Genomic DNA, 24,582 nt, shown 5'->3' with positions numbered 1-24,582 from the left:
GTCTAAGTACTGTACACGATAAGCATCTCCTAGCATTAGCAAAGGCTGTACCAGAGCGCGAACCCGTGTATGGAACAGGGGAAAATATCAAAAACACAAAATGTATTATCTATTGTGCTTCATATCATGGTGAAAGATGGTTATAAGTTAACAGAGCTAAAAGACTTCAATCAGGTCTTGACAGTGTCCTCGAGTCTGAAATATTTTAGCGCATACTTTTTTGATTGTTTAATTTCTCAAAGTCAGGCCAGATCAGCATATAACTAAATAGTCCAGGATCGTGGTGACATGATAACATAACTACAGCTTTATGAATATAGTGTTTGGTTAGCGGGTTTTGAGTTTATACAGAAGCAACGATGCGTCAAAATTGTGTGCATACGCTTTTAATGAGACGAGGTACAATGGGCAATTAAATGTTGTAGTCGTTCAGTAGACACTGGTGGAGTGAACACATTCATCTCGGGGGCTTTTCAGTGTCGTGGTGCATGACGAGTCCATATTTATATTCTAACCCGGTTCTCCACGGATATTATACATGGTGTGAGAGCTCTTAATATTACTGGCGGCAGGTAGCCTAATGGTTAAAGCGTTCGTTCGTCACACCGAAGACCCGGGTTCGATTCCCCACATGGGTACAATGTGTGAAGCCCATTTCTGGTGTCCCCGTCGTGATATTGCTGGAATATTGCTAAAAGCGACGTAAAACCATACTCACTGACTCACTTAATGTTTCTGAAAAGGTTGGGGTGTGTTATCATAAAACGATATTATGAAAGAGAACAAGAGAACATAAAAACCGACTATAGATCGCCAGCAACTGAAGGTAGATCACAGTACCTTTGCCTGCTTGGACCCAGCTGGATTTCCACCATGCCTTCAGCCATTGGCGATTGTGCTTCGATTTAGATTCTAGAATAAACTTCCCATTTGCTATCGAAATAAAGATAATACTGTTGAAATGGTTAGCCCCGAACAACCAAATTCTGTAAAAGAACTCAAACAATAAGAAGAGGTGACAACCAATAAATCCGGATATGATGACTGATGAAAACTCCTGTCTCGCTCTCAAAACTGCCATCTTTAAGACTTCTTTCTGAACTCAAGAGGTGGTAGAATTAGTATCATTTTTCGCATTATCTATTCCTACGTGTTGCTGAATTTTTAGGTTGAATTTTAGGTTGAATGATTTGCCAGTTCAATAACTGAGAATGAGAATGAGTTTATTTTCTGTAAGTAGGTCATCGGCCCATGTACAATCATATGATACCAAATTTCATTTTTGACAAGGCAATATGCATGTTATACATTATTTAAAACTTTTGATCTGATCACGAGATCATACGTAATAAACTGCACATTATTTGTTTTAGAAGAATACTGGTGTCATAATACTGCATTAATGTTTTAAACTAAATGATATTTGGACAATGATCAAAATTTGGTAAATATATACTACGTAACGTTACATATGCATCACAGACAAAAAGAAAATGTAATTCATCCTCTGGGATATTATTGTTACACATTTTACATATTGTTGAGGCATCATTATCATCTTTTCGTCTTACATTACAAAGAAGGGGTAGATGATGAAGTCTTACATTACAAAGAAGGGGTAGGTGATGAAGTCTAAGTAAACATAAATATCGTCTATATTCTTTATAATATATATTTAACAGGGCTCCAGATAACTTTTGGGGGTGCAAGTGGGGGTGTACTGAGAATTTTAAAGGAGTCCTGACATGTTTTTGTGTGAGCGAGTTGTGATGTGGTTTGTCTGGACGATTCATCGATCACTATTTTCAACCATGTATTTGTATTTGAAGACGCGTGAGAAAAAACTGAGCGACCGTGTGATGCGCGAAATGTCAGGTCCGACTGGATATAAATAGGAACAGTGTAGTTTTTAGCCAATCGAAAAATAGTGACGCATATCGTTGCATGGCAACACAAGTGATTCCTACTGTCGGGGTTTCCTCATGTGTCAAATCGTGTTTCGCAAATAGATTTCCATTTGCACGATACGCACGGAAATTAAATTTTAGACGTACAAAGGTATTATGTGCGTACACGATACGCTTGAAATCTTATATTATGTCGTACTTAATTGATTTTGAGGCGTACATTACGCCTGTACGCCCCTTATCTTTAGCCCTGTCATTTAAAACATAAAGCTCGACATCTTATAAAGATTTAATGATCTTGTAGTAAGCTAAATTCGATGATTCATTAACCTCTGTTTGAACATAGATATGAAATGATTAATATTGCCAACATCATGACTAGATCACACGTCCAAACCCGTTGGTGTTTAACAAACTTTTTACCCATGATGCCCAAGTATATCTACCAGCTGAGTCGAGATTGTTCATCAAAATATAACATTGTTTAGGATACCCGAGGACGGGTGGACAAAATACAAACAGTTGTACCATCGTTTGGTACGAGGCGACCAGGGGCTCGAACTGCTAAGTTTAGGCTGTCTGGGCTAACACTTGATCCACTACACCAAACATGTGGTCCGTGATAATATCATCACTCATCACCTTTAGAAAAAAACATCTAGACTTGCTTCACTTAGAGCTTCAGCATTGTAGGGAGGGCTAGGCAGAAGGGAAAATAATGAGGTTCGGAGACTGTGCCGGGCACTGTAGACCCAGTCTGCAATGTGACGTGAAGAGTTACGCCCCTTTGGAAACCTGTGATCGTTGGTTCACGCTGTTTGAAGTATCTATGTTCACCATCCCAGTGCTTGTTGGGTCACTGAAGGGGTGAATGTGTAAGACACGATTTACTCCATGCTTTCGTCCCATACCAAGCTCACACGCCGTCAACTGATATATTTACAAAATTGACGTTAAACCAAATTCCAGTTTCCCCTGTAAATAATTTGGAGTGAGTGAGTGAGTTTAGTTTTACGCCGCACTCAGCAATATCCCAGCTATATGGCGGCGGTCAAATAATTTGGAAATAATTGGTAACAAAATAATGTAACACTGTCTATTCAATACCTGTTTGTATAATCACGTTTCGTATCTGGGCCTCCTTTCACAGACCACTAAGCTAGGTGATCGTAAGTCACTAAGGTTACCTTAGTGCAATGTTAAAGAATGGGAGTTAAGCTTAACCTTAGTAAAGGTTGCTTCGTGAAAGGAGCCCCAGAATGGTAAATAAGTTCAATCAGTAGTCTAACGTTAAGTTCTGAATATATAGGGGCGGTGGGGTAGTCTAGTGGTTAAAGCGTTGGCTCGTCACGCCGAAGACCCGGGTTCGATTCCCCAGATGGGTACCATGTGTGAAGCCCATTTCTGGTGTCCCCCGTCGTGATGTTGCTGGAATATTGCTAAAAGCGGCGTAAAACCAAACTCAGTCAGTCAGTCTGAATATATAGGGGCGCCCGTCACGCGTTGGCTCGTCACGCCGCAGACTCGGGTTTGATTCCCCACATGGGTACAATGTGTGAAGCCCATTTCTGGTGTCCCCCGTCGTGAATTGCTGGAATATTGCTCAAAGCGACGTAAAATCAAACTCACTCACTCTGAATATATTCTTTTGATAGAAACAATAAACTATAAATTGGAAAGAAGCCCCAGTGTGACCATATGTGAGTTTCAGAACCTAAGGAAATTTTGACTTGCTACATTTAGGCTTTAGCATTGCAGAAAGAGATTGGTGGAAAGGTAAATAATGCGCTTCAGGGACCGTGAGACAGTCTATTCATAAATAAATACTGTTCATCAACTCGATGCAATCAGAACCTGAGAAACGAACACGTCATGCATCCATAACCGAACGGAACCGTTCAGATACTTATGTCTCAAATATATAGTTTTAAAAAACAGGCAAGCATGTTGCAGATCAAACAATTAATTTTCCTACACTAAGGTATTGTGCAAGACACGTAACTGGTTTCAATGTCAATGAAACACTTGATATATAGAGTGTTTATTAAAATATAACTATTGATGTCCGGATTTTAAGCAACTTCCTCGTAAAGCGGAACTTCCGGCCACGTTGAGTGTCGCCATTTTCATCAACAGGCCGGTTTGTAGATAGAGCGACGAAGGTTCTGACGTGTTAATTATAGCTTTAAATATTTTCTGCATCATGGAATATCTAAAGACGATATCGGTGCTTGTTGCCGTCCTCATCAATGTCGTCCTAGGCACAGAGCTGACCTTTGAGCTGCCCGACAACGAACGACAGTGCTTTTTCGAAAAAATCGACAAAGGCGTCAAAAGCACACTCGAATTCCAGGTAGGAATCAATATATATAGGTGAACTTTGGCGAGTAAGTCCAGCATATGTATTATGACGAGCTAACATTTAGTGCAAAACTTAGAACACTATTCGTCTCGTTTGTTAGGATTAAAGTTATAGATACTCAATATATCACCTGTCAACTGAAACAGCTGTCCATTCTTGTCCATACTTGTCAATCACAATACTGGTTTCTGAATTGGAATATTCTTAGAAAGTTTTTCCGACATGTTTGCACGATATTGTAGCCCCATATTGTTAATCTGATAATGCTGATATTATAAACTTGTTGCTGCAGTTGGACTAGTGTACCAGGGTGTACCGGAATGTATATAGGAGGTTTGTGGATGCTGAAGAAATGTTTGTAGGTTTCTCACTGATTACACTGTAAAACAGATCACTCATCGATGAAAATATGCACTAGCCGACAGCGGCGATGCATGGTCATGTCTTCACTGTACAGGACCTCATCGCTGCTCTCGGCTAAATATTCAAAACTGTTGTAAAATATAGGGAGTACTGCACTTTACCGGGCGCAACTTTTCAGATTAATTAGCGCTGCTGGGGTTCCCTAACCCTAAGGACCGTAAAGGGGGCCTAACCCTAAACCCTAACCCTAAGGATTGTAAAGGGTGGCATACCCTAACCCTAAGGATCGTAAAGGGTGGCATACCCTTACCCTAAGGATCGTAAAGGGAGCAGCGAGGGCTGCGCCCCGTAAAGTGCATTCTAGCCAAAATATATAACTGAAATAAGACTGATCATCAGCCCTGAGTAATACTGATGCTATCTTTGAGGGAAACCATGACCTTATAAAGAAGAAGATATTGTACAGGTACTAGTATTTACAATGACTGTTGCTACAACCTAAATTATGCAGCAAAAAACTAAGATCAGCATGGTCGCCATCTGAAACCAATCTGACATCCTATTTGCATTCCAACTCCACATAATGCAAACAAGCTGCATTCCACAAGCTGTTGTGTGTATTATCTCATCATAGCATCAAGGTAATTTTGATGAGTGTTTTGATGTATTGCTATGATATAAATGAACTATCATTTTAAATACCTGTCCTCTAAGCTATATGTTAGTATTATTGTTACCAAGCAAACTCTGTCTCTTTCAAACTGAAAATGTCACGATATGGCTTAGATATTGCTGATGTAACGTTAAATATTAACTCACTCACTCAAAGTGTCAAACTGAAAATTGAAAAAAATGTGGGTGAACCTTTCCATGCTATATTTACACATCTGGTAGTAAATTTATTTTTCTATCAAGTCAGCATTCAAGCAGGATAATTAAGACCCAAACTGTGAACATTTTCTCATATTGAATAGCTTTAGAACTATGCGGCGGTGGGGTAGCCTAGTGGTTAAAGCATTCGCTCATCATGCTGAAGACCCAGGTTCGATTCCCCACCTGGGTACAATGTGTGAAGCCCATTTCTGGTATCCCCTGCCGTAATATTGCTAAAAGTGGCATAAACATGGTAAAACCATGCTCACTTAAAAACTAGGCAGTTATGTATCTCTTCTTAAGGACAATTTTTGGCTAGAATGCACTTTACCGGGCTCAGCCGTCGCTGCTCCCTTTACGATCCGTAGGGTTTAGGGTTAGGCACCCTTTACGATCCTTAGGGTTAGGGGTTCGGGTTACGGTTAGGGTTAGGGAACCCCAGCAGCACTAATTAATCGGGAAAAAGTGCACCCGGTAAAGTGCAGTACTCCCCAATTTTTAAATTGTCCTATCTTTTTATGAGCTTCTGGTTGGTTGTTATATTTTTCATTCAGGTTCAAGGTATGATTTGTCTAATTTTTCTCATGTAGTTATTAATCATTGGAGCAGGCCATGTTTGGAATCCAGCTACTGGGCCAAGCAACCTGGTGGCATGAAATGCAGCTAAGCCAGTGAACGTATCAGGGGGTCAGTTATGATTTGTTGATTACAGGTCACTCTGACTGTGTGTGTCGTTGGGCGGTGGGGTAGCCTAGTGGTTAAAGCGTTGGCTCGTCACGCCGAAGACCCAGGTTCGATTCCCCACATGGGCACAATGTGTGTAGCCCATTTCTGGTGTCCCCCGCCATGATATTGCTGGAATATTGCTAAAAGCGGCGTAAAACTAAACTCAGTCAGTCAGTGTGTGTTGTTGCTCATAGTATCTATCACATGATTGTCTGATCCAGAGTCAGATAATTAGTTCCAATACTGTTGTAATGCTTTGCTGGTTGTTGGGTCAAAATATCATCTGCACAATCATCACAATCATGCAACTCACAGACTTCTACCATGGTCAATTGGGACAACATGCACATCCAGAATTTTTCAAAATTATTGACAAAAAAATTGTTGATCACATTTGCGAGTGACACATAAGCAGGGCTACAGATAAGGGGCGTACAGACGTAATGTACGCCTCAAAATCAATTAAGTACGACATAATGTAAGATTTCAAGCGTATCGTGTATGCACATAAATACCTTTGTACGTCTAACATTTAATTTCCGTGCGTATCGTGCAAATGGAAATCTATTTCGGATAAATACTTGTCAAGTTTCTTTTGCGAAACACGATTTGACACATGAGGAAACCCCGACAGTAGGAATCACTTGCGTTGCCATGCAACGATATGCGTCACTATTTTTCGATTGGCTAAAAACTACACTGTTCCTATTTATATCCAGTCAGACCTGACATTTCGCGCATCACACGGTCGCTCAGTTATTTCTCACACGTATTCAAATACAAATACATGGTTGGACATAGCGATCGATGAATCGTCCAGACAAACCACATCACCAACTCGCTTCACACAAAAACATGTCAGTACTCCTTCAAAATTCTCAGTACACCTCCACTTGCAATATGATGTGTAAGTACACTCGCACCCCCAAAAGTTATCTGGAGCCCTGCATAAGGTCCCTGATCAAATAATATCCATATCTTCTCATGGTTATTGATTGTTAATTTTTGCATTCACCTGCACATACAGGTAATCACTGGTGGTCAGTATGACGTGGACATGGAGTTAACTGCCCCCAACGGTCAGATTCTGTACAAAGATGTGAAGAAACAGTACGACAGTTTCACCTGGACCCCAGATCTTGGCGGCATCTACAAGTTCTGCTTTAGTAACGAGTTCTCCACCTTCTCACACAAAGTCGTTTACTTCGACCTCGAGGTCGGAGAGGAGAAGCCCATTGTTGAGGACGCAAATGCACATGCAACTGCCATGACTTTGGTAAGTTTAAGTCATAAGTACTTATAATCATATGTTCCTAATATTTGTCCACTAATTGTATTTCTTATTTTTTTCAGGTTATTTGTTTGGGTGTTTCTTTGAATCTTTGGTGTTAAAATAAAAACAGTGTCCCAAAATAGTTAGTATTTTGTGAATGTTTGTAATACTTCTACTGTCTTGGTGTTGCTACCCTACTGGCACAGTTTCTTCAAATAATGGTTTGAATTTCTGGCCAAAAAACATTTTGTTTGACTCTCTGTTGTCAGGCCGTGGAAACATCTAAACATGCTTAACATAATAGACTGCACTGAACAGTCATTTAGAACAAATTATGTACCGACCATTCTATCATAGGGGTTCCAGGAATATGTCTTAAAGATGCCCTCTCTTCCCCTCCAATTAAAAAAATAATAAAAAATTGTTTGGTGGACAATCTGATGCTCTGGAAAATACTACCTTCAGGCCCACTTTTCAGAATGTCTTAATAAAAAGGCTTAAAAAAATTGTGTTTGTAATAGTCCATTCCCCGCCCAGCCTCCAATAGAAATGGTCAGGTGGTTTTTTCTCACTTTTAATGATTTCTTTCAGGATTCACACGTAAAGTGATCTAAACACTCACTTACCCCATCTAACCTGTCTCTTGATTTATTTTGCGGTGTTTTCACTTGCATGTTAAGCAGCTAGTTGCCATGGCTACCAGCTCATCACCATGACAACATGTGGTCATGCAACAGACTGGCTGTGTTACGATGGTTACAGAATTACCTTCGTGTAGAAATGCGCGTGCTGTGTGTTAGTATGTGTATACAGGCAGGACATTAATGTAGAACGGTTGCTTGTGGAGCATGGGTTTACTAACGTCTGTTAGTGGTGTAACGATACAAGGCTTGTGATACAATTCATGGAATAACAAACCCTGTATCACGATACATTAGAAGTGATATCGATGTAAATATTTGTGAATGATATTGATAACAGCTGCCAATGCAAAGACATTTGTCTATGAACCTGTGTCTGTCCCTTGAAATCATTTATCAGTTGATTTTATTGTTAATGTATGGATTGATATCAACAAAGCTTGCTGGACCCAATTTTACCAGACTATGGACTAAGGACTTCTCTAAAATTCCAGACAAATCTTCTTAACGAAGTCATCAGCCTTGGCAGATTCTTTAGTATTTTCTGTAGATTTTGTTTCAGCAAGGCTTACTATTCCAAAAGAAGGTTTACTAGATTTGGCTTTGGACACAAACTATAACAGATTTTATGAGACATTGATGGCATTAATTGTAGTGTTGGGAATTGGTAAAAATATCATAATCTATCATTGGTTCATTACAACTGATCAATCATCGAAAATAATTGTTAGCGTCATTTATCAAATTTCCTGTTATGCTTCTTATTGCACAATATAATAAAGAAAAATGTAGTTCTTTGAGGTTGCAAATGCATTTGCAAAGTTTATATCTTGAAAGTATGACTAGTATGTTGGGAACATAAATTTCCTGGAATCTTTAAGATAAATTCTATCATAATTAGTTGGTGTCCAGGGCTTCTCCACAGGCCTCAGTTGTCTTGCCTACAAGAAACAGCAGGGCTAGCTGACGTACATGTTACACATTTGCTTGTCAAATATGCTTATGGAGATTCTCTAGTAGTTTTAAGATGGCTATAAACATCATAACATTTACAGTGTCTACAGTTGATGCCTTACAGTATCCTACCTAGTCTGTCTCCAGTCCCTGTGGGGTAGCCTAGTGGTTAAAGCCCTCTCGCAGCGCCGAAGACCCGAAGTTCGATTCCCACATGGGTACAATGTGTGAAGCCCATTTCTGGTGTCCCCCCGCCGTGATATTGCTGGAATATTGCTAAAAGTGGCGTAAAACCAAACTCACTCACTCACTTACTCACTCCTACCTTCCAATCCTGAAATTTGCAACCAAATGATTCAGGGTTGAATTTTATCTGGAAAGAAAAGAACATCAATGATGTAAAAGTATTGTATGGGAAACGTATTGTATCACTATGGGATACGTATTGTATTACTATGGGATACGTATTGTATCACTATGGGATACGTATTGTATCACAAGTCTATCGTGTCGTTACACCTCTATTATCAATGCACTTATTTTATACCTTAACGATCAATGCACATAAGTTTGCACCTCTACTATCAATGCACTTAGATGAAACGTGAAATGATGTTATCAGTGTGGACTTCTTACATTTTGTTTGCACTATTTGCAAATAAGGATCAGAGCCAATGGTGTCTTTGTGCTAACCCCTATACCTCTGTTTGAAAATCTGTGATGTCCTCAAAGTCAAATTTAATCTTGAAACTGTGATTGCCTAAGCAACAACTTCACAGCCAAACTGTAATCTACAAAACATCTTTCAATATGTTAAAGTATAGATATTTTGACTGAATGTCTTAATTTGTGAATGAAACCCAATCCCACTGTGATAACTTTGAAACTGGCAGTATAACACAAGTGGCAGTTGAGAAAACCAGTTGTCTCCCTTTGCCCTCCTGGCCAGTCATCAAGCAAACATGGCTGTATCACCAAGCTCTTGTTTCTCAGAGCTCTTCTCGTGCTCTCCACCATCAGCTGCTGTCAATACATCACAGCTTCAAATACACCAACACATTCCTTGAGTCATGATGGATTGGTCTTTAGTAACCCATGCTTGTCGTAAGAGATGACTAACACGATTGGGTGGTCAGACTCGCTGACTTGGTTGGCACATGCTCATGCTGTTGATCACTGGATTGATTGGTCCAGACTTGATTGTTTACAGATGTCTCCATATGGCTGAAATATTGCTGAATGTGGCATTAGACAACAAACCAACCAAATCCTATGACTTAGGGTTAGAGTAATCTTCTATAATCTTTTATTAACTGGGGGTCAAATTAAAACTGAGAACTTGGTGTTTGTTTGTGTACAATCTGTTCACCATTATCGACTAATGCTAAAGGTGCAGAAAAATTCCTGATATCACGTATGGTGTTCAGAAAGCATTTTCGGGTCTCTCTCTGGTTACCATGGTTACCAACCCACCTGAAAATCACTTCCACAAACTTTTTATATTTTACTTTTATTTCAACACTGTACCTTGTGATTTGGACTATAAATCCTGGCTCCTGATTATTCAAATTACTGGATCTAATCTAGTGGGTGTGTCACTGTGGCTCTGTTTTCATTTCATGTTTCATAAATTTAATACTGACCCGTGCCAGTTATATTCGGACACTTGACTAACTTCCATAGACTTACATGTTAATTTAGTGTAGCATAAATAATTTTCATGAATTTAATTTTCATACGATCCATGTCAAATTTTGCACATTTGTGAGGAATCATCTTACCTACAATCACATAATTTCTGTTTAATTTTCCGTTGCTTATTTATCGAATGGCAACAATTTAATCAACATATGTACAGTGCCGTGAACTCCTTTAACATGGCGGCCTATGGGATTGTGCATTGTAGAACTATATGTAAGTTGATAAATGTGATGTCATTAGTTGAATAGTGGTCGGAAAATTGAACTGAAATTATGCGCACAGAGCAGAGATAGCATATAAGTCTATTGAAATGACATCAAGTGTCCGAATATATATGGCACGAGTCTGTACATTAAGTGATGCATGTACACCTGCCATTAATCTTAGACTAACATGCTTGCGTGGTGTGTAGCCTTCTTTGACTGCTTGTTCTCTCAGGCCAATTCAAGTAAATTTTCGGTTCTTGGTTTAGATCCACCCTTATTTCTTAATTCTGGCTGTGTTTTGTGTTTTGTTAATTTTGAACTTGAAGCACTGTTCAACATTTTTGCTCTTTAATGCTGCAGTAAAAAAAAAGTACTGCCCTGACGTTTGGTTGGAAATTTATGTAAAAATTGTACAATAATTTTTGAGCACATTATTCTTAGAATTTGAAATACAAATCCCAGATTTTAAAAGATATCATTTGAGCTTATTGGTTTATGTCTCATACACAAACCATATGCATGGCTCGATTTAGTGCTTTGTTACTTACCTGGTGCAACCCAATATTACAAAGTGCAACCTAGTTATTAGTCTAACTTGCACCAGGTGCAAGTCAATTTTTGAGTGAGTAAACTTCTGAATAAAACATCTAAATAATTCAATAGCATAATTTCTTTCATTACATATTGCAATAAAATCAGTGCAACTGGAATCTGGCTGGTGCAACTAGGGTTTTATCTTAGGTTGCACCTGGTGCAAGTAGGCTAACATCTCTTAAATCGAGCCCTGCAGACTATGGAATTACAAATCCCAGATTTTTAAAGATATCGTTTGAGCTTATTGGTTTGTTATGTCTCATACACAAACCATATGAAATCACTGTAACCAAAAATCATCTTAGTCTTGTGTTGATAGTGCTTAAGTATTCAAGTGTCAAAAAAACTCTTGATGCTGAGAAACAAGAAATATATTTTAGTTGGCCTTGCATGTATTGTTCGTGCGACTTAGCGATGTCCTATTGTAAGAATACAGGTTTATTCATAGCTGCGTGATGGCATGTTCGTTCATTGATACATTTGTGATGATTTGATTTTTTTATTTCTAGAATGTTATTTGATGTTCAGTAAATTATTTCAAAAGTTATGATTATATTTTCTGCTGAGAACCTCTCTCTCTAAGTGTAGGCTTATTAAAAATCTAAACAAAAAGACTACACAAATCAGATTTAAGTTCTATCGGATTTTCATGTCCAGAATATCAGGAAATAATATTCCCATACCTGATAACATCCAGTAACTTTGTATGTTTTTAAATCAAGATTTTGATTTTTTTTTGTGATAAGAAAACTAAAGCTAAAAAACTTGGGAGAGAAGATGTATTCCTGTTTTAACACATTTTAGTCATGTTCAGGGCATTGTGGGGAAAACCCATTGTGTTATTTATAACCAAGGGTTCTTCATGCTATGAAACTACACCAGTCAACAACAGTCAAAATTACTATTATACATGTTCAGGGCACTAAAGGGAAAAAATACAGTGTTTGTAACCAAGGGTTCTTCATGCTGTTGCTATGAATCACCAGTCAACAACAGTCAACACTCCAGTGGTAGGATTCGTTGTTTAATGCCGCACTCAGCAATATTCCAGCTCAATGGGGGTCCAGTGGTAGGGCATTATCGAGTATCATTTGATACTTCCTATTCCAGTACTGGTTAGGTATGAAGACTTGTTTTACTCAACACTTGTCTGAATACTGATTACTGTTAAGGCCAAACTTTTTTTATTACTTGGTTTACATTTTTTACATTAATATTCCTGTCGGTAAAAAAATGCTATTTCAGAATTTTCCCCCATAAATGTTAATTCGGATATTTTATTTGTTTAAATATTTAAAGTGTTGTTTTGCAACAATGCTAAATTCGTAACAGAAATTAGATTTCAATAAATTATGTTTTTCGATTATTTATTTAGATAATTTATTGCCGGTATATACAAAAAGGAAAACAAAATGAGAATTTGTTTTCCATTTGAGCTAGAAATCATGGTCCGTAAACAAGTAATAAAACAGTGTGGCCTAATGAAGACTTATATAGACTAAAAGCTGTAAGAGAGGTAGGTAGGTAGGTAGGGAGAGTTATGTCCCTTAGTCATGCCACAGTCATATTTAGGCATTTGCCCAAATTTAATTTTGAACTTTAATCCCACACGAAACTGGAACATTGATACTAAACCTTTTTTTTAAGGCTGTGTTTAACTATTTTCAAACCAACCTACTCCCTCAAAATACCACCTAAAGTCTGGTGATATGGTTGCTATTTATAGGTTCATTGAAAAACAGAAACCAGGTTATATAGTTGTACTATAAGCTAGTGGTGTTCCGATTAATTGAAATAATCAAAGATTGGTCGCAGTGACCAAACGACCAAGCAATCGATCACATTTTCTCATTATCGAACATAAACGATTTTGGAACTACTGTTTTAGTCTTTGAAATACTTGACAATGGAACGTATCTTAGAAGTTGTCAGGGCCTGAAAACCTGTTTAATTCACTTCACTATCTGAAAAGTCATGACTGAATATTTCTCTAAGACTCCAGGAAGTTTATGTTCATGATATATCAGTCATCACTTTAAAGTAGCAAGTTGCATCATGTTATACATATCTGTAATTACAACCTGGATAGGAAAATCTGAAAAATGACGCTAACCAATTTTTTTTCGATGATTGTTCATTGGTAATGAAGCAATCATCAATTGTGAGATTTCAACCAATTCCCAACGCTACTATAAGCAGGATTGATAGATATACTTTATTTCTAACAGGCGAAATGTAGAAGTTCGTCTTCAAATGAGTTTGTTAAAATGCTGTAAATTTTGTATCTCTTGTCTATTAAATGATGCATTTAAATTTATTGTTAAATTTATTTTATTTTTCTTTATTTTATAAAAAACACATTTATTTTATCCAAAAAAAGTAGTCATGCATTGTATCACAGCAGTGTATATAGTTACCATGGATACAGCTCTACAACTGCATGAGCATGAGGGGTGTGTTACCATGGATACAGCCATGGAGATGAGGGGTGTTGTCTGTTGTTGACTGGTTCTATGCATAAAGGAATGAAGCATGAAAAATATATCTATCGGAATGGTTATTGGATAGTGCCGTCAGACTACAAATGTTTGTTTCGTATAACTTGGCTCAGTGAAGGAAGACATAATTAAAGATTTGGTTTGTGTGTTGTGTAAAGCCGCACTCAGCTGTACGATGGCGCGATTCGATGACGCTCTGTAAATAATTGTGTCTGTACCAGACGATCCAGTCGCTGGCAACTACTTGTAGCGTTAAACAGCAAACAGGGAACATGACTCTTGGGCATCGTTATTTTGATTTTGTGTTCGTGCTATCGACCACTAGTTTGTGTTGTCTGTATATGATACTGACAAGCTGCTATTATTATTTAATGATAGCATTGCTGACTTGGTTGACACGTCATTGTATCCCAATTGCGTTAATCGATGCTCATGCTGTTGGTCACTGGATTGTGTGGTCCAGACATGATTATTACAGACCGCCACCTATAAGCTGTAATATTGCTGAGTGCGGCGTTTAACACCAACCAAACAAGTTCATGATGGTTATCAAACCCTTTCTGCTCAATCTCAGCCTTTATTATAGACCGTAGTTAATTGTAGAAAGGTTATTGTTGATTTTAGCCTGAGCCTAGTGATAGACAGACATATTGTAGTGGGGGCAGTCTATTGTTGACACAGATGTTGTGAACTTCGTCTTGGACCCATCCTCACTACTGCTTGTCCACACCTTGTTCCTCCATCACTGCCAATACAGAATACTTGCATAGTTATTTAGTAGCTACCTGTGTCTATTTTAGGGAAATAATGAAAGTCTCATAAATCTAATGAGCTCTGCTCCGGTGCTTGTACCAACCCTTCCATTGCCAGGTGGGGCTGTGGGGTAGCTCAGTGATTAAAGCATTCGCTTGTCACGCCGAAGACCCGGGTTCGATTCCCCACATGGGTAGAATGTGTGAAGCCCATTTCTGGTGTCCCCGCCGTGATATTGCTGGAATATTGCTAAAAGCGGCTTAAAACCATACTCACTCACTCCAAATGGGGGTACTGAAGCTGTGTGTAGATAGATGTCTGCAACGCCCTGGTGCATGATAATCGCAGAGTAGCCTAATCATACCTATTTAGGTTAAGTAATGGAAATGAAATGAGCTCTGCTCAGAAGGTTTGTTCAATCCCTATTATTGCCTGTTAAGGAAGCTGGGTATAGAGAAGATCTGGTGCACGAGACATGTTGATGTTTGTGGTATTATTATCTGAGCAGTCATTGCTCAGACCATGTGCAGGGCGGTGGGGTAGCCTAGTGGTTAAAGCGTTGGCTCATCACGCCAAAGACCCGGGTTTGAATCCCCACATGGGTACAATGTGTGAAGCCCATTTCTGGTGTCCCCGCTGTGATGTTGCTGGAATATTGCTGAAAGTGGCGTAAAACCAAACTCAGTCAGTCAGACTGAATATATAGGGGCGCTCGTCAAGCCGAGGAACCGGGTTCGATTCCCCACATGGGTACAATGTGTGAAGCCCATTTCTGGTGTTCCCCGCCGTGATGTTGCTGGAATATTGCTAAAAGCGGCGTAAAAAAAAACTCAGTCAGTCAGACCATGTGAGGTTGCCCTCTAACTGCAACCAGGTTGTGGTATTATCGATTGGTAAAAAATATCACTACACCACAAAACAAGAGGAACCAGTGAATCTCAGATCAGTGAGTGCTCATTTTCATGGCACATTGGTAATGGGCCAACAAGTGCACAGCTTGAATTGCACAGTCCTGGTTTCGATTCCCCACATGGGTACAATGTGTGAAGTCCATTTTGGGTGGTGACCCGTGAAGGTCCTGGTTAGAATTGATCTTCAGTAACCCATGCTTGTCGTAAGAGGCGACTAACGGGATCGGGTGGTCAGGCTCGCTGGCTCGGTTGACACGTCATCATCCCAATTGTGTAGATTGATGTTCATGCTGTTGATCACTGGATTGTCTGGTCCAGACTCGATTATTTACAGATATTTGTTATAAAGCTGGATTACTGCTGGCCCAGTGCTGGGTGCGGCTTTAAACAACAAAGTATGCTAACTGCTTAATTTACATTGCACAGTATTATGTGCCAATATATCCTTTCATTACATAGTTGAAACCTATACACAGTAAACAGAAGTATGGCTTTTTGATTGATGGAGGAATATAGTGTTCGCACGAGTGTTCAATGAGGGATGAGGACCGGCAAAGACAAACCATTTGTCACTATTATTCGGACAATCCCAAGCATGTCACCATCTTTGCTTATCCACTCTGTAGTGAGTGAGTGAGTTTAGTTTTACGCCACTTTTAGCAATATTCCAGCAATATCACGACGGGGAACACCAGAAATGGGCTTCACACATTGTACCCATGTATGGAATCGAACCTTAGTCTTCAGCGTTACGAGCAAATGTTTTATCCACCATACTACCCCACCGCCCCTTATCCACTGTGTAAGGGTGATGGGTTAGCCTAGTGGTTAAAGCGTTTACTCGTCAAGCCAAGACCTGGGTTTGATTCCCCACATAGTAATAATGTGCGAAACCAATTTCTGGTGTCCCCCGCCATGATATTGCTAGAATATTGCTAAAACGGCATAAAACTAAACTCACTCACTCAGTTATTCGAGCAGACATGATATGCTGGATAAGCAAGGATGCCAAATGTTCATTACATCTGTGTTTGAGTGGTTGTAGGTGTGCTTGCCTTAGAGGGAGAGGTTGCTGAGTTATTTGGTGGTTGCTGTTGCTGTTATTTAATGTTCTGCTTGTATTACTGTTTCTCACACCAGATACCAGAGCAATCCTGGAATCTGGCCGTGATAGTCGTTACAATTCTTTCGTTCTTTTCCTTTCTAGATGGAATCTTCGGCCGTAAATATCCACGAAGACTTGAAAACGATTGATGATTATCAAACTCATTTCCGTCTGCCAGAGAGCCAAGGCCGTGCTTTCGCCGAGGACCTGAATGAAAGGGTCATGTTTTGGTCGATCGGAGAGTCCGTTGTTGTGGTTATAATCGGAATTGGACAAATCCTTGTTCTCCGGAGTTTCTTTACAGACAAACACAGGGGAACAACTGCCACATAATAGTCAATGGATCTTAGGATGTTCACCTATTTTCATAGCTCATCTTTCACAATCTGATTGAAATATACGATGGTGGTGTTGCCATGGTTACCATATCACTTTTGGATCGTCTTAATCAGACTTTTTAAGAACATTCTACTGCTATTTATTATCCCCTGATGTACACATGTACTGTTTCACAAAATACAAGATGTTCCAATCGGAAAAAAACATTTTTCTTTCAGTGGTTTATACGTTAAACTTGGATCTTAGTTATATGAAGATTTCAAAGTCTTTTGTTTGGTTTAAAACATTTGTTACTTTTTGTGTGAAGTCTTGAATCACTGCTGTGGTCTGTGCATGTCACTGTTGTAGAGATTGTTTCCAAGGTTACAGACTTATTTGGGCAGCAGTAACAGGTTGATGTAAGTCAGTACACTTTGCAGTGCAGAGTTGTGTCCCCTTGTTGCCTGGCGGCCTCAGTCCCAGGTTTCATACACGCTCTGTTCTTGTGTAGTCAACTTGTTTCTGTGTTTCACTAAACAGTGAACACATGTTCAGAAAAACAGACTGACACAGACACACACACACCAGCAGACACGCGGTCACGCATGCACGCGAGCGCGCACACACACACACACACCAGCAGACACATGCTCAGATGCATGCACAAACACACCAATGGATGCACGCATGCACACACACACACACAGTGACACACACACACAGTGACACACACACACTAGAGGTGTGATGTACCAGGTCTCACAGGCACAATCACATGTAAGCACGCATGTGCATGCACACAAACACACACGCACACACGCACACCTATGTGAGGGTGAGCTGACACCTTGTACGAGGTACTGCCTGTGTATTTTGGTCAGATTGTTTCATTCATTCCCTCTGTGACAACTCATTGTGATGGCGGCAACTACAACGATTGCAAACCTGGGGTGAAGTGTAATGGAGATCAGCAGACCATCCCTTCCAGATTCATGAAATATCAACCTAAATTACAGTGTCGCAGATATATGGTATAACCTAGGTTCAAGGTCAGAATGTCAAGGTTACTGATGGGGAGATAATCCCACAAGTTTTTCAAATAAAAAGGACTATTATAAAAAATTGATCCTTCTAAAATTTGGTATTTGAAACATCACTATCCATTGTTTAAGAGAGTACCTTACTGTGTTTTCAAAATGATGGCAGGTTTTGTAATAATATTCCCATCAGTGGTCGGTGTTTAGTTCACTGTTACACCTAAGACATTTAAAGGTAGTACTATTTGTTACTAGTGTTGGGAATCGGAAACCAAATCCACTATCGATTATCGGAGGATTGTGGTGAACGATTATCGACTATAATCGAAATATATACATTTTTAATGTAATCACCAATTTTAAGGGTTTTTCTCCAGGTGTTTTCTAATTAACGTTTTTTTATAACTAATACTGCCATGCAATAAAATGCACGCATGCAAGTAAGACACTGGAATTGTAATTAAACAATTAAAGTGGTTACAATTTTACAATGCGCATACCGTTACGCTGTTGAGCGCATGTTTGTTCGTGAATATTCATCAAATTAAATGGTTAGCATACATAATTCAAGGGTGTTACACAAAAACAACAAAATTCTGATTAATCAAAAATATTTTTTTACAATCAATAATCATTTTTAATCCCTCTTTCGCTCGATTTTCGATTATTATTTTTTTCGATCATCGGAACACCACTAGTTGTGACCATGCCAAGCATTCATTTAGGTAAAAACAGGCAGAAGGGTAGCCTTGTGGTTGAAGTGTTCTCATCACGCTGAAGGCCTGGGTTCGATTCCCATATGAGTATACTGTGTGAGGCCTATTTCTGGAGTCCCCGGTAGTGATGTTGATAAAATATTACACAACAGAACCTCCCTCACTCACTCAGGCTTCATTCTCTATCCTGTATTGTGAGTGTGGTGTTTATGTTAAAATGGGTATGTTTTTATTGATTTAGTGAAGTTGCCCCGGTAACAAGTGAGTTGCCATGGATACATCAACACTGTATATAGGTGTGCACTCTAGAATGGAGATTGTGTGGTCAGAGTGTAGGGTAATATGTAATCTTTGTCTGAACTCTTCACTAAAACAGTTATTTGTTTGAGAACGGTTGAAAATGAGGTATATAAGGATTCCATAGTCAAGAAACATTACCTGTAGTTCAATGCAAATGCTTTCGAATATTCACAACTAATCATATTTGGCCGATTTATAGTTATGTGCTTTATTCAACTGCATTAGAACAATGTTTGTTGATGTTAGGTTTGTCAAAATTCAGGCAGTGCTTTAGTTAACTGCAGCCTCAAATGTGTTTGCTTGTCTTCAATCTCACTGACTTATCTAAATGAAAAAAAACCCTCTCTGAGTGTACTGATCTAAATGAACAGACCCCCGTCTAAACCCAATTTCACCTCACCTGTTAAATGAACAGACCCTCAACAAGAGTGGACTGATCTAAATGAACACGCCTCCCTCGTTGAGTCGATTAATCTAAATGAACAGACCCTCAACAAGAGTGGACTGATCTAAATGAACACGCCTTCCTCGTTGAGTCGATTAATCTAAATGAACAGACCCTCAACAAGAGTGGACTGATCTAAATGAACACGCCTCCCTTGTTGAGTCGATTAATCTAAATGAACAGACCCTCAACAAGAGTGGACTGATCTAAATGAACACGCCTCCCTTGTTGAGTCGATTAATCTAAATGAACAGACCTCCCTTCCAAAGTATCAACTAAACTCAATTCACATTCCTAAACTTTGAACATTGTTTCTGATGCAGTTGTCTCATGTGGGAAATCTTCATTAGTTGTGAAACTATTTTTTTGCTTCATTTTGTACAAAGTATTTAGAAGGTTATAAACATTTTGTTGAATAATTTATTTGTGTTTTTTTCCAAAGTTCATGTACTCATTCTCTTAACAATGTTAGCGTTTCTGTTTTTGCTGATTGTACAGAAGTACATCAAATGAACAAGTCCATCAACATGTTATTTAAACAGACAAGATAAACATATTTAAAATATTTACATTTTCTGTCAGTTTTAGTTTTTCAGTTCTGTTCCAGCATATAGTTATAAGTGAAGCATTGAGAACAGGTTGCGAGTTAAAGCCAGCTGATGCTTTCATGTCATGAGTATTAGTGATTTTTCACTTGCCATCAGCACAAATTAGTAGTCTCGGGCCAGTGGACTAGCGTGAATTTCAAAGGCTGGGAGTTTAGTGATGTCGTGTAATAGTAAACAGAACCTAGGGCATTATTTTGTTCAGTCCTATAGTCTGTTTGCAGTGAAAACGTACCGATGAATATCACTTTAAACCAAAAAGTTAATCAAATAAAGTGAAATTAAGATTGCGAATCGTTATAATATTATCTTGCCAATTATACATTTAAATCTCAGAATTTTACTCAACTTACGATAAAAAGTTGTTTAACAAACGATCATAGATTCAAATCGTTATTATTGGTTTGTATTACAAGGGATTTACTTTTATGTATAAAGTGAAATTCATCGGTACGTTTTCACTGCAATCAGACTATAGAAAAAATGGACTCAAGTGTTCATTTGTCATAACTCGGAATCAAGTACCTTCTTATAAAATATATATTGATGACATTCACCTGATTAATCAAGAAGAAATCTGCAGTTACCATTAAGCCGATCTTCACTGCTTATTGACAGTAGAAGTCAGTGATTACAAGCAGCATTGACGGAGGCAGTTCTGTTTTCATCTGCTTACCACTGCCATGTGTACTGCTAGTGAAAGTTATCTGCCCTTGTCAACCAAGGGGTCCACTTTCTCGGGTCCACTTATAGTGACCGTTTATCAAGTGATCCTGTAGCTGTCGTGGAAAACCTTTAAAATATCAAAGGAGTCGTCAGAGATAATGAAGCCACAGAATTGAATAATTTGACAATGAGATTAAAACTGAGATGTCAAGATTCCATTGTTACGGAATACACGATTTGGTGGTGGTCTGAATTAACTGTGACTAAATTCAAGGACTCTCTCATTCTAGATGGAATCATCAGCTTACTCTGTCCACGAGTCTCTCAAATATGTCAGAAACGAACAGAACCACTTCAAGCTGCGTGAAGCCACAGGACGTCTGTACGCCGAATCTCTGAATGAACGGGTCTCCTACTGGTCAATGGGCCAGGCCGTCATTATTCTCCTTATAGGGGTTGGGCAGGTGGCCGTTCTTCGTAGCTTCTTTTCTGAAAAGAAGCCAACGTCAATGCCTGTGATGTCATAATAGGGATGTGATTGTTGATTTTTTGAAAAGGCGGTGAAATAACATTTTCCATCAGTCTGAAAATTAGGAGATTTTTGAAAATCTTAGGTAGTGTAACAGATCTTTAATATTAATTAATGTGATTAAAAAATAAAATGTCAGAATTGTACATGTTAGAATCAGGAGAATTGTCATTAACTCTTGGAAATTTTGATATCAGTTGCCTCCCTTTTTTCTCAAGGGAGATAACTCCTTAGGAATGTCGTTGTTTTGAGAGGAGAAAGATATTTGTTTTGACACAAACTTAATAACAGTGAAGCATGAAACTGAGTAATGCATATCAAATATTTTGACACTTTTAACTTTCTGATGGAAAATATGTGTTTTGCCCCTGTTAACTTTGGAAAACCGTATTCTACCTTTTGAATCAAAAGTGGTATTATTTCTTAAGTGTGGTACTGTTGTAAATCCAAATGTTCTTGATGTATTTAATTACATGTATAAATAATATTCCTTTGACTTTTCTTTTGATGTGCTGGGTTGTACATTTTCCAACTTTGTTAAAATGTTATAAAACATTACTGGAAACTCATTAGTTACCTGTCAGAGGGGTTTTCAGAAGGTGCTGTGACTCTATTACCCTTGTATCCAAGGCAACACTTTTATTTTGTGGTCTATGGATTCAACCAACCAGTGAAAAAAAAAACAGTCTGTGTGACAATAACATCTTTGATTAGAAATAAAAATGAGAAGATTGGGCAAAAATCATACAAAATTCAGGAAACAAAGTTTTTGAGGGGAGTGAATTGATCAAATACATTGTATGCAGAGTCAGACCATTGCAATCCTCATTAATGTTGCAACACACCGCCTTCCGATTGCATTAGCCCTTGGACATGTTTTTAGAAGAGCAAATACTAATGGTTAAATCAATATCAGTATTTAGAATATTTGATATGAAACTATGTGAGCAACACAGTTGGTTTTTCAATATCGGACCCCAACCCTCCAACAACAAAAAAAGCCAAACAATCCATACACCATGAAATAAAGTGTGACTGCATCACATGCTGCTTGAACAACTGATCTGATCATGTATTGTACTGAAATTTGAAAATTGACGTCTAAAAAGTTATTGCCTTTATTTCAACTTAGAATAACATCAGCTTCTCTTGGCATGTTATTTGATAAGAGAATGTGGTCATTTGTAAAGAACTGAGATCATAGTATCCTGTGATTGTCTGTGTGAGATCAGCTGGAGTTTGTTTTAACGTTCTGGAAGGCTGGAGTTTATTTGGAGTCATTAGATCAAGCATTTGTTTGTCACTGTCACCGTTTTGTACAAAGAACCATCCAAATCAAATGTCTTGTAAATAAAACATTATAAACATCGACATCTTGTTTCTCATTGCTTTCTGTGAGTGCTGTCATGCCCCATTTGTTTAAAGCGATGGAATCTGTTGTGCAGTTTGATTGATCATTAAGAGTTTAATAGGTGTTCGGGCAACTAGGCCCATTGCACACTGCCCATCTTAATGGTTTGCTAAGATTCTAACAATTTCATGAAGTAGCAAAGTTGCCACACGCTTTTATGTATGCAAGAATTGCATTCTGAACTTCATGTCGAGCGATATTCCGTGAGTGAGTGAGTGAGTTTAGTTTTATGCCGCACTCAGCAATATTCCAGCTATATGACGGTGGTCTGTAAATAATCGAAGTCTGGACCAGACAATCCAGTGATCAACATCATGAGCATCGACGATATTCCTTGAAGAATTAGAGGTCAATATGGAGAGCTGTAAGAGATTCAACCAATGCTTTACATTGTTTAACATATTTATGGCAAGGCAATAGATACTGTGCCACATTATATGGAACGGAACAATTCGCAGAAATATTTTTATTGAAAATATTGAACTATGCACCAGAGTTGTGTCCAAGAGTTGCATCCCTTTGTTGTCCAGAGTTGTGTCCCTTTGGCCCAAATGGAACCCATAACCTCAATAGCAAATTCAGCTTCACCCAGACCTTTCTTATACTTCGACATGTTTTGAGAGTACTAATAGTTAAGACAGAATCAATGTTAAAATGTTTGACATTAATTTTTATATAAACATTGTATATAACATTCAAAATTTTAATATCAAAATTTGAATTTTTTATTCTTTAAATATTGGCCCATGCATTCAAAATTTTAGAAGGAAAGTCTCACCTTGACATTCAAAGAAACAAATGATTGTGAGTTTGAATCTCGGTTTGCCTAATGATGGTTTGTCAGCACCAAAAACATGCTCATGGGCTTCACTGAAGTGTAGTCTGTCATACAGACAGACCCGGAAACAAGTATATGAAATAGTGCCCATGCAGGTCCAGGAAGTGGCACGTGCAGGTTACAGGTTCTGCAGAACGTCTCTGTTCTCCTTTTTGTTAAAGAGTTTACGTATATATTGGAACTATGTTCATCAGAGATATATAGACATGTTACACCTGTAGTAATGAACATGTTTCAGTAATCAGTGAGACATCAGACATGTTACACCTGTAGTAATCAGTGACACATCAACCTGGACATGTTACACCTGTAGTAATCAGTGACACATCATCTTGACATGTTACACCTGTAGTAATCAGTGACACATCATCTTGGACATGTTACACCTGTAGTAATCAGTGACACATCATCTTGGACATGTTACACGTTTATTAATCAGTGATACATCATCTTGACATGTTACACCTGTAGTAGTCAGTGACTCGTCAGCTTGGACATGTTACACCTGTAGTAGTCAGTGACTCGTCAGCTTGGACATGTTACACCTGTAGTAGTCAGTGACACATCATCTTGACATGTTACACCTGTAGTAATCAGTGACACATCATCTTGACATGTTACACCTGTAGTAATCAGTGACACATCAGCTTGGACATGTTACACCTGTAGTAGTCAGTGACACATCATCTTGGACATGTTCACCTGTAAGAATCTTGCTCATGTTAAACCTGACTTCTTCAAGATGTGAATAGAACTCTTTTCACACCTGCAGTTTTGTGTTTTTAACGTATGTAAATGCATTGCAACCGTGAGCATCTATGATGGAAACTAAGCCGCCTACCTACAAGCC

General features: G+C 38.6%; 1 protein-coding gene and 1 long non-coding RNA gene across 3 annotated transcripts; one reads left to right on the top strand and one right to left on the bottom strand.

Annotated features, from left to right (window-relative positions):
• The first annotated feature begins 4,011 nt into the window (after positions 1-4,011).
• Positions 4,012-22,851, top strand: LOC124254211 (transmembrane emp24 domain-containing protein 7-like). Of its 2 annotated transcripts, none has more exons than XM_046688102.1 (3): positions 4,012-4,260; positions 7,259-7,507; positions 21,245-22,851. In XM_046688102.1, the coding sequence occupies exons 1-3, from the start codon at positions 4,111-4,113 to the stop codon at positions 21,479-21,481; spliced, it is 636 nt and encodes a 211-aa protein (XP_046544058.1). In that variant the 5' UTR covers positions 4,012-4,110; the 3' UTR covers positions 21,482-22,851. The 2 variants fall into 2 exon arrangements, with proteins under 2 accessions (XP_046544058.1, XP_046544059.1); XM_046688103.1 differs by lacking the exon at positions 21,245-22,851 and adding an exon at positions 16,970-17,412.
• LOC124254213 lies at positions 19,782-20,040 on the bottom strand. The gene is made up of 2 exons (XR_006892420.1): positions 19,940-20,040; positions 19,782-19,903 (listed from the first exon to the last, which is right to left on the bottom strand). It is a non-coding gene; the product is annotated as an uncharacterized LOC124254213 (long non-coding RNA).
• Positions 22,852-24,582: the final 1,731 nt, after the last annotated feature.

The sequence above is a fragment of the Haliotis rubra genome, unplaced genomic scaffold (genome assembly GCF_003918875.1).
Source record: "Haliotis rubra isolate DU_JTF1 unplaced genomic scaffold, ASM391887v1 Scf568, whole genome shotgun sequence".
NCBI lineage: Eukaryota > Metazoa > Mollusca > Gastropoda > Lepetellida > Haliotidae > Haliotis > Haliotis rubra.
This window is presented reverse-complemented; position numbering and strand designations above follow the sequence as displayed.

Bases quoted from the DNA above. Each gene is read 5' to 3' on its own strand.
- LOC124254211 (XM_046688102.1), top strand. From the start codon at position 4,111: ATGGAATATCTAAAGACGATATCGGTGCTTGTTGCCGTCCTCATCAAT. The intron at 4,261-7,258 runs GTAGGAATCAAT...CTGCACATACAG, and splicing joins AAAGCACACTCGAATTCCAG to GTAATCACTGGTGGTCAGTA. The intron at 7,508-21,244 runs GTAAGTTTAAGT...CTCTCATTCTAG, and splicing joins ATGCAACTGCCATGACTTTG to ATGGAATCATCAGCTTACTC.